Genomic DNA, 10,969 nt, shown 5'->3' with positions numbered 1-10,969 from the left:
GCTCTGTTGTCCTGGAAAAGCTCCGGCCGGGAGCGTGCTGCTCGTCTGCTCGTGACTGGAATGATCGTAACGGATTTGAAGCCCTCCCCAGCCCGCACCGAGAACCTGACCTATGGAGAGAGCTTTGGGATTTGGAGATCCACTTCCCCCAAGGTTTGCCTTGGAAACTGCTTTCGTGTTCAATAAGCCGTCCGTGCTGCATGAGTGACTGTGGCCACGGGCACGGACGAGAGGCAGAGGCTGCACCGCAGTCATTGCACTTCAACCACTTGCCTATTTCTTTCCAATGCACCCACGTGCCAGGGGACAGCTTTGCTACAGTCTCTGCCTCAAGAGGAATCCATCTGCCTTCTCCTACAAGGCCAGAGGCCAACACTGCTCACAAACCTCACCCGTGCGTGTCAGACCTCAGCCTCTGACCCCTGGCACCCCAGCATCGGGTGCAAGCTTCCCCACACTGGCCCAGGAGCCACTTCCAGAGGTGACTGGAAGGAGCTATGGGCAGTTTTGTCCTCCTGGAGTCCAGGCAGCCCTAGGAAAGTCCTGTTTGAGTCTTTACTCCCGAACCTTGGAGCTGCTGAAGTCTGTATTGATGGACACTGCTCCCCCCGCGGTGCTGATAGTGTTGTGCACTGGAAATCACTGCCCCCCGGGAGCCCTGGTAGAGCACAGACTGCCCCGAGCTCGGCAGGCTCATAGTCCTCAAGTCTGACTGCAGTGACCTGGCACTTGGGGCCGCAGCGGAGGAGCCCGAGGTGCCTGTGCAGGACTGGGAGCCCGACTCGGAGGCCAAAGAAGAGTCCGCAGGCGTCTGCTGTGCTGGGCTGGCAGCAGCAGGGCAGCTCTTCTTCAGGAGGCTGCTGCTGATGCTGCCAGAGTGCTGCTGGCTGCTGTAATACCCCGAGTTCCCTGCAAACAGGGCAGAGGAGTCTGTGGAGACCGAGTGGGCAGGGCTGGAGTAGGAGGTGGTGGAGGAGGAGGAGGAGGAGAGGGATGCTTCTGAGGAGCCGTGAGAGAGGCTGTGTCCTGTCCTCTGTGCTGCTGCTCGGTAGCTGTACCCAGGAGACGGAGTAAGGTGTCCTCTGTAGGGGGAGGAACTCTGCTGGAGAAGGGCCTGTGACTCTGCCTGGGGACTGTCAGACTGCAGGAGCTGAGTAAGTCAGTGGGGAGAAGAAGAAAAGGCACGTCAGACTGACCTCCTTCCCATGCCAAGGGTGTTCAGTGGAGCCGGACTGGGAATAGCTGGCAGCCAAACCCAGATCCCCCCCAGATCCTGTTAAAAGCTTTATTTCAGACTGGGCAGGTAATACAGGAAAGAACTTACCTGGTAGCTGTATCGAGAAGGACTGTAAACTGCTGGTCCTTTGTGGGCTTCTGGAGTGTCTCCTCCTGCTGTGTCTGCAATGTACATGCGAGATGTTAAACCTCACCCTCTGAACTCAGATCACAGCCATTCCCTCTCAACCAACAGTGCACACACCCCATCAGCTACAGCTGAGACAAGAGCAGCTTCTTCAGCCACCAGCGTTACAGGAGCTGAGGAACCCCAGCAAAAGGCAGCTGGAAAACGTTACCATGTGTAAACCAGCCGCACTGGGAACTGATTATTCCCTTCTTCCAGTGCTCGCTGGTTTAGCATGAAGCTCACCTGCCTTGGAGCAGCCTATCTGTACCTGGTGACCACACAGACCCAGCCAGGGCTCCCCCGGATGCTCCCAAGGATACAAGAGGCAGAAGGCAGGAATCTCACAGGAGACAGAACTGTCCCTTCCTAAATGGGTGTCAGAAGCATCCTCACAGGTTTTCCTCAAAGGCAGATCCAGACGCTGCCAAAGACAGGTCTGATGCTGCCAAGGCTGCCAGTGCCTTCTGCTGGTTTGGGGATTATGCTTTAGGAGTCAACCGAGCTGCTCCAGTTACTCCCAGACCTCAGAAATGCCTGTTTTTAAAACAGGCCAAGATGAGGAAAATGCTTGGAGGTTTGAAGGGCACCAGCAGCACGGTACACACCGATCCCCCTTAGTTACGTGGGGAGCAAAGCTGCTTCTTGACAGAGCCTTTCTAGCACTTGTATCTTAGAGGGGGGGACAAGCTTCTTGTCCTGCCAGATAACTGAACCTGAAGTGGGGCAGGCAAGAAGCACTCGCTGCAAGTGACACAGGCACTTTGCCACATGTGCTGTTCAGTTGTTACTACTGTTGTAACCATAGGGGTCAGCTGGGAATGGTGCTTTCTTTAGGAGGGAGTGAAGCTGGTGGAACTGGAAGATCTCACATCGGTTATGTTGCAGCCTAATGAGACAGAGCTGTTCATCTGCAGCATCTCAGGGACTCTCAGCAGCCACGTTTGAAATGCTTCAGTATTGATATCAAATCTGTATGACAGATGTATCTCAGTCATGAAAACAGGACACGCTGCCTCCCTCTGCTCTGTGCTTGTGCCAGACAGGTCTGGCTCTGCACCAGATGCCCTGGAAGGAGCTTGGTGCCAGCAGTGCCCATGGCTTTGCTGCCTTGTCCTCTCTGTGCTACCTCCCAGTTACCAGCTTGGCTAGACAGGAATCTGACAGAGCTGTAGGCTGTGCTGAGGCTCAGAACCCTCACTGCTCAGGACACAGGACCTGCACAGAGACCAGGGTGTGAAGCTTCCAGCACGTGTCCTGTGCCACCTTCCACCTTCTGATACAGCATCCAATGCATCCGACATTCCAAGTGCTGCACTGCAGAACAGCAAAGCCTGGGAGTTTGGGGCATGCTTTGTGAAGCAGTCATGCACAGAAGACACTAAGAGTTCAGTCTGCAGGAGATAGCTGTGACCAACAGGAGCTGAGTGTGACAATCAGAAGGAATCTAAAGAAGGATTTGTGTCTGAAGAGGCCAGGCACACCAGCAGGGCTGCACTATTTACTGCAGTGCTGTCCACAGAACACACCTTGACGAGTTAAAGGCTATTGAGAGACAAAGGGTAAATAAACCATAACCTTCCTGAATTTCTCTTATGTAAACTTAAAAGATAAAGCCAACATTTCCCTCACCTACTTCTTCATACCTGCACAAGGAAGGACATAAAGAACTGCTTCTCCTGGCAGTACTGGCCTGGATCTACCCAAAGCCTACATGAAGCTTCAACTAAGAACAACTGCCATTCTCACAAGTATGGCATGCACACAAATTCCATCTCATTCCTACATGTCCCATCAGCAAATCACTCAAATTCGGGGTTTTCAGCTCATATTATCATCCATTACAGCATCAAGTGAACACCTGTGTTCACTTGTGTATTGTGTGTGTAACCAAATGTGTATCGTCACAACTGCTATGGGTGATACCAGGCATGGCAGGGAACTCAGCAACTCACTTGTTTCAGTAAGCAGCAGACCAGCAGCTGGGGGAGGGAAGGTGGCTCACAAAATCTAAGCAGAATCTAAAGCAGCTACTGAAGAAACTGCCCAAGTATGCAAAACAAGAGGATAAAGACATTTTGCTGCACTAGGATGAAAGAGACAAAAAGACCTTTGTCAGCTGCAGCACTGAGTTTTGGAGTGGGATGGGTTTTGTGCATCAAGAGAGAATGGATCAATGTAGACAAGCATTTAGCTCCAGCCTAGCTCTTGGGTAGGACTGAAAAGGCAGAGCTGTACAGATTACAGCCTGGATTTTGCCTATCTTTCTAAATAGGCCTTACTGCAAATGGTTCAGATCCCTGCTACAGATCATCAGCAAGCTGCAGTCGTATCAGCCAGGAGTGTACCAACAGTCCTCAGCGATGAGGAAGCAGGGGCAGATGGCAACAGACAAAGTTATTCAGACGCAGTGATCCACTGCTCTGAGTCCCAGGGGCAGTCAGGGTTCTGAGGGCACTCTCTGCTAGGGAAAACAATTGTGTTCAACAGAGACTGCAACATAAGCAACAGAAAAATCACTCCATTTCAGAGCTGAGAAACTGGGTAACGATGGAGTGATCTGTCCATCTCCCACAATGTTACATCTCACCTTTAGCCCACTGATTGGTAACACAGGGATACGATTCCAGCTCAAGTCACAAACACTGACACTGTGTGCTACTTGGAGAGGACAATGCTTTATTCAGAGAGGAAAGGAACATCGACCAGAACTGAACAGAGCTCAGTGCATTTCACACAGCTGACAAACATCACAACTCAGGGAACCAATAACTTCAAAAAGAGCTGAAGTAAGATTTAGAAGCTGAATTAGTTCTTAGCACTGCCTAAAGCACACACCTGCATTTTAGTGTGATAATACATTTATCCGAACGTTCAGCCAGCTAGAGCTATTGAATACTAGCACTTTCATCCCCAGTAACCAGGGGCAGTTGAGTTAATGCTGCTTAACCCATCTGTCCAAGGACAAAGAAGCTGTCCTTGCCAGAGCAAAGATGCAGGTTAAGCCTTGAATCCAAACGCTGGAGAATCCTGAAGGTCCTCCAGGTCCAATAAAAGAGAGATACAGGCTCAATGCATATCAGAATAGCAACCAAGTATGCATGAGGCTCTTGGAAGGCACTGATAATGTTAAAGATGAAAGCACAACCAAGTTCACAGAGAGGTTTGCTATGTTACCCGAGCCCATCACTTCCCACCAACCAAGTGTTCCAAAGGTTCCTCTCCCTACCTGCATCCCTCTCGATGGCACTGTCACGGGTAGGTGAGGATTCGTTTCTCTGGGATACCTTTGCACCGCTTCTCAGCACCTTCTCAAGCATCCCTCGGCCCTCCCGAAGCCTCTCCACCGACGTTGGGACCATCCTGCAACAAAACCATGACACAACTAAGAGGGATGGGACCAACACGCACAGGGGCTGTGGGGTCCTTGGGATAACTGCGAGACACGTTTGGCTTTGCCTAAATCCACTGGTAAACGTTAGTGCAAGCACAAACCCTACCATAAAAGGGAGGGAATCAGAGACCACCAGCTCTATAGACAGATGAGGAATAAACTTCTGAACTGCTTTTGCAATGTAAGTAACCTCCTGTGGGATTTTCCACTGCCAGTCCCTGGCTCCCATGATAGCACTGCCTTCAGAAAAACAAAGTCTTTACTCTTATCAAAACCATAAACCACCCAGTTCAGTAGACCAGCAGATTACAGGCCACCTTATCCCAGAAAAAATGTTTGAGATTCAACAGCATTTTGGAAATCCTGGCATTATTTTAAGATTAGTTGCAGTTATTTCACACAGACTACTTGTATTCAACCTAAAAAGAAGCAAACCCAATACCTTTACAGTGTCAAGGCAGTACAGTCCCACCTACTTTGGCCATTCTGTCCCTTCATACTACTTTGTCCCATTTATTTGGTAATGTGAAAACTCTCCACTCAAGATTGGTGCTAGATCTTGTCCCATCATGTATCACCAGTGTCTGCTCTGAGGGTGAAAAAGAGGTGAAGCAGCTTTCCTAAAGCCAATGTGTAGAAGAAAAAGAGCCACAGCCAAACGCCAGACCCCCAGGTCAACATTCAATCTACCATGCACAGGACCATCCAAGTCTCTTTAGATGTATGTATTTTAACCCATGAGATAGTTACCTTGACCAGGGATTCACAATGCCTTTACCCTAAACACTGAAGAACATGTGCTTTAAGGATGCCTATATTTAACTATGCATTATTAAATGCACTGCATGCAGCTTTAACACCATCTTTACAGATTTCTGCACTTAATTATTTTCTTTTTAAAGGTATATTAAAAACTGTGCTTTCCATCAGCTTTATTTCTTTAAATAGCCCAGACATGAAAATTCACCCCTCACTGAAGCAGAAGGGAGAAGACAATAGAGGTCACACCTCCTGGAGGTGAATAGGGTGAGGGGGTGAATTCACATCTTCATTGCTGCTATTGTTTTGCTGGAGACAGTGTTCTGCAAGGCTGGGTTTAGTGGGCTGCAGCACATCTGTTTACATTGTGATGGCTGTATCTTGGCAACTGAAAGAGACAGAAACTTAGTATTTTTTTTAATTGAAAGCTACTGGCAATTATTGTAGAATTCAGCAAAAATCAGGACAATTCAAAAAAAGTAAGGCACATATTTTTAGTTCCCACCCTTTCCTTCTGTCCCTGATATTATCCTATTGTGAATGTCTGGGAACGTATCTGGAATGTAGGCACTTAAAGATGCAACTGGGTCACAACTTTAACTCTGTTACATGCAGTTCCTAATATAGCTTTTTAAGTAGAAGGTGACTGTACGTTTGTTAGCCTTGCCCATTAAAACACAGAAGAATAAGAACTTAAAAGGCAGCAAAACTGCTTCATCCCATTTCAAAACATCGCAGCATGGCTCCAACTTTATATCCAGTGTCCTGTAACAATACAATCTTTATTCCCACACAATACTTACTCATGAAACCATGTGAGAAACTGAAGCCAGAGCACCTGCTGATGAGCAACAGATGAAGCTTGGAATATAAAACATGGTACTAGAGCAAGGCTGCCACACCAACACCTCACCCTGAGCTATTATTTTTTCCCATTCAAGGTTTCTCTTTCACCTTTTTACAGGCAGAAAAAAGTGGCACAGGAGGAGAAGGACACGGGTTATCAATGCTTGCACAGGATAAAACTTGATTATAAAATAATGATGATAAGCTAATCATCAGCCTAAGCTATGGCAAATCCCAACATCTGACAGAAGGTCATCTGGTAGACAGAGCACTGACAAATCATTTCTATTAATCTCTGCTTGAAGAGTGATAAAGAAGTGAAAGAAACATCTCCTTGCTCCTGCAAATCCACCCAAATGAATGTTTCTCAGGCGCTTTTAACACAGACATCCTCCTCCTCACTGCCTTCAGCATTGCTTTGCATCTCCTTCCCCTGCCACCCCCCACCATTACATGAACAGTGGCACAGCTGCCTGTGTGGAGATCAGCATTAAGAAAGTTCTGCCTTTTAGCCTGTGGTGTGCAGGAACAGAACCTGAATACAAAGCAGCAGAGCCAGTGTACTACATCAGTCAGCAGAACATCTTAACCATCACTGCAGTGACACTACAGAATGAAACACTCTGCATTCCAGTGCTGCAGTACTTCATTGTTTGGACCAGACATTATTACTGGGTTCAAAAGGTTTTGAAGACCAGCCTTTCCCCTTATCAAACCTTCTTACTGTAACATGATAAAGGTGTGCTTCCCATGCCTTTGGCAAGCCACTGACTGCAGTCTGTTAACTGCTCTTCAAGCTGTATGTGCAAGGCATTAGGAAAGGTGGAGCTGTTTCACTGTCCCTGCTTCTCACATGTCAAGTTGCAGAGGGCTCTGTTAGCTTTCCTTCTGAGTAGGAGCTGATTTAGTATCACTCAGGTTCAAGAAGACCAGACCTGGATTAAATTCTCATTGCAAGAATAAGACCTTCAAACCTGAGCCTTTAAAAGGAAAGTGGTGGAAGAGTCAACTCTTTATCTCTGGATCTTTCAAAGACAGTTTTTGATATCTAAACCAAGAAGTAAAGGGCAGGCTGAGAAGGCTGCTTGTATTCTTCACAGTTGCTTAGCAATTACTTGATTTAGAATCACAGAATAGTTAGGGTTGGAAAGGACCTTAAGATCATCCAGTTCCAACCCCCCTGCCATGGGCAGGGACACCTCGCTCTAAACTGTATCACCCAAGGCCTCGTCCAACCTGGCCTTGAATGCTGCCAGGGATGAAGCATTCACAACCTCCCTGGGCAACCCATTCCAGTGCCTCACCACCCTAATAGGAAAGAATTTCCTCCTTATATTCAATCTAAACTTCCCCTGTTTAAGTTTGAACCCATTACCCCTTGTCCTGTCGCTACAGTCCCTAATGAAGAGTCCATCCCCAGCATCCCTATAGGCCCCCTTCAGAGAACAATGCCAAGAGACCCAACTGAATCCATCCACTTGCAGACATTGTTATGGACATGCCCCCTATAGAGTTTGGTCCTCCTCTGTGGAGCAACCTCAGGCTTGCTTGGAAGGATAACACTCACCACCTACTGCTGATGTTCTCCTGGGATTTGCTGAGTGACGATGAGGAACTAGCACCCCTCGAGTCTGGCGGGCTGATGTCCTCTACATGAGGCAGGGAGGGATGAGAAGGGGAGAAGCCGCTGTGTGGGGAGGATGGGGTTCGTACTGCAGAGCTGTTGCCATCTGTGTCGGTCGCAGAGCTGCTGCTGCCCTGTCGCGTGGGAGTCCCTGTACATCGCATGGAATCACCTCCCTCCTTGGCTTCTTGTTTCCGCTTGCGGTACTCTAATAGAGACACCTTGGAGAGAAAAATGCAGCCGTGAGTCTGGGAATGCAATGGACTGGGAGAGGGGGAGGGACAAGCCCAAAAACCATTTAAAAAATCTTTTTGTCTGGGTTTGCAGATAAAACTTTAAAAGGTTTGTTTGGATTATAAAATCTTCCTGAATCAGCTCTTTTACTGGTGTGCCTGGAAAGTGGTACAGATCTGGACCATTCACCCACTGCCACGCTCACCCACACTGCACCAGCACATGACCAGTACTTCGGAAGTATCCAGCTAGTCTGCTTCTCTAACAACCTGGGATTTCACATTACTTCAGTACATGCTTGTATATTCAACCATCAAGCCTCTATATCCTCCTCCTCTCAACACCCTCCTTTGAGAGGGTTCCTGCTATGGTGGTATTGCAAACTGCCAGTACTAACCCTTAAAAAACAGCCTACTTTTAGTAAATGTAGACTGTAGATTGTGCAAAACACTCTCAGCTTTGTCAAAGACACAAACCAAAAAGTCCCAGATAACATAATCTCCTAACACAGGGACAGCAGAGCCTAAAATATATATGGATATATAGATGAGCACTTACCTTTCAGTGTGCCTTCTCCATAAGGGTTATTATGAGGCACAGAGACATAAAGGACTTACAGAAGGCAGCTCTGCTCTGCTGTACAATTCATCAACTATGACTCAATGACTGCACAAAAGGCTTTACAATACTAAGATGTTGAAGAGGGTATTTCCAAAAGTAATGCAACATATGAAGGTTTTAAGTATAACTTGAAAAAAAATCAAAACCCTCCAGAAATGGAATAGAAATAAGACATTCCGTTCAGCTGGACACTTATACAAGCGATCTGAGTTAGAAACCAATACACATTTGTTTTCTTTAAACAATACCCCTGTAGTTTTACTTTTAAAGAGCTAAAATTTAAGTAACAACCTTCATCTACTTTTCTTGTTACTGTTTCCATAGTAATGTCCTAATATGTTTTAATAAACAGCCTATGTTTTCTTTTCAAACATCAGATCCAGTAAGAACTCTTTCCATCCTGGTAAATAACACCTCCACCAACTAGTACAGCTGCACTGTTACTCCTCTGGGTCTCATCCCAGTTGAACAACTCCCAGAAGAGGTATTTTCATTGTGAACTTTTTCTTTCACCTCTCACATCAAAATCCTGCCTAAAGGGCAGCTCACTCTCTTAACAACATTTAGATTGTTTTCACCCAGGCACTGGCTGTTTGGATTACTTGCCCAGACTGTATTTTAGTTGTATTCTGCTCTCTTTGTTCTCCCTATAAGTCTTTCCATGGTGCTTACTGTTCCCACTCAGGTTCCTACAACCTAAGACTTCCTTTTACAGCAATACTTGCCTTCTTCCTTTGTGGAGGATTCTGAGGAGCAGATCTGACGCCTTCACAAGCCCTCTCGCCGCACGGTGACATGGATCCATGCACTGTCTCTTTAAGCAGCCCTGACTCGTGTCTGCTGAAATACCCTTCAGCAGGAGAGCTGCAGCAACCTGCTTCTGAATTCACTGGCTTCCTCTCCCCCAAAGGAGGAGATCCCTGCAACAACCCATCCACACGTGGCATAGCGTTCAATGGGGAGAAGGCATACATTAAATTAAACTCTGTCCGAAAAGCCTGATCAGAGCTTCGTAGCAGCATCTGTGCTTCCCCACTTTTCCCTGGGAAGTTCATCTCTGAAGTAGAGTTTATGGAGGGTTGTGGAGCCAGATCAGAGGATCCAAAGTTGAGCAGCAATGGCCATTCTGGGCAAGTGTTTGCACTGGAATCCACGTACCCACCCTTCAAATCCAAGTCGGATCGGACGCAGAGCTGGAAAATCCGAGAAGGACATAGGAGGGGGTGGGAAGTCAGGGAAAGGGTCAGGCAAGGGTAGGGAGAGAAAATCAAATCAGAAAGTGCTCTGTACAATGCTAGCTTACTGCTTCTCAGTTCCTTTTTGATCCCCTCTGGTCCCTTCCTGCACTATTTCACTCATTCTATAAGGAGTGACTGAAACTAAGGATCAGTTTAGCTGTCCAGTGCAAGTCAGCCTTTGTCCTTTAGCAGTTCCACTGCACCAAGAGAATAAGGGTCAGCACTACGTCCGAGCAGTCAATGAAGAAAAAAAAGCATTTTCACAATGGCCTCATATGTCCCGAAGTTGATGGCAAAGCAGAGTACTTCAGGGTTCATTTTGGGGAGAAAACAGAAAGATCTGCTGTCCATTTGTTGTTCTATTAGCCAATTCCTGGCTGGCCCAAGTCAGCCACTACTAACTTCCTAACAATAAAATGACCAGGATATCCAAGCCATTTGTTTTCACTTATTGTGAGCTTTGGAAATCTCTAACAATAGTACATTCATTTAATTTATACTGCATTTCTACATGTTACATTCTGTAACAAAACCATAAAGGCATCATCTTTGTGCTATCACAGTTTCCGGAGCACTAGGCACTGATACAACAGTATCTCCATTTATCTGCTTGAAGTGCCAAAAACCCTCCAGGGCAACTGCATAATCATCTCCTTCACCATGTTAATATGTCATGATCTCAGACAATGAGCATAACTGACAAGATTTCATCCTCTTTGCAGGACTACAGTGCTTAGGGAAATACACAGCAGCACCAGGCACCAGCTCTGCCCTACTGCTGCTGCTGAGAACGTTTCCTCTGCCACACTGGAGATGAATTCATTCTGCAATGAAACAGGCTCTGAATACTT

At 47.0% G+C, this 10,969-nt stretch overlaps 1 protein-coding gene across 1 annotated transcript in view; it reads right to left on the bottom strand.

Annotated features, from left to right (window-relative positions):
• Positions 1–265: 265 nt before the first annotated feature.
• SETD5 (SET domain containing 5) overlaps positions 266–10,969 on the bottom strand; it is a 62,422-nt gene continuing 51,718 nt past the window's right edge. The window contains exons 20-24 of the mRNA XM_061357209.1: positions 9,606–10,073; positions 7,969–8,246; positions 4,632–4,765; positions 1,325–1,398; positions 266–1,150 (exon numbers count right to left, since the gene is read on the bottom strand). Coding sequence (XP_061213193.1) covers positions 533–1,150; positions 1,325–1,398; positions 4,632–4,765; positions 7,969–8,246; positions 9,606–10,073 — 1,572 coding nt within the window. The 3' untranslated portion in view covers positions 266–532. The remainder of the gene's footprint in view (positions 1,151–1,324; positions 1,399–4,631; positions 4,766–7,968; positions 8,247–9,605; positions 10,074–10,969) is intronic.

Source organism: Neopsephotus bourkii, unplaced genomic scaffold, assembly GCF_033783945.1.
Source record: "Neopsephotus bourkii isolate Nb327-2 ecotype Australia unplaced genomic scaffold, CSIRO-AGI_Nbou_v1 NB_887, whole genome shotgun sequence".
NCBI lineage: Eukaryota > Metazoa > Chordata > Aves > Psittaciformes > Psittacidae > Neopsephotus > Neopsephotus bourkii.
This window is presented reverse-complemented; position numbering and strand designations above follow the sequence as displayed.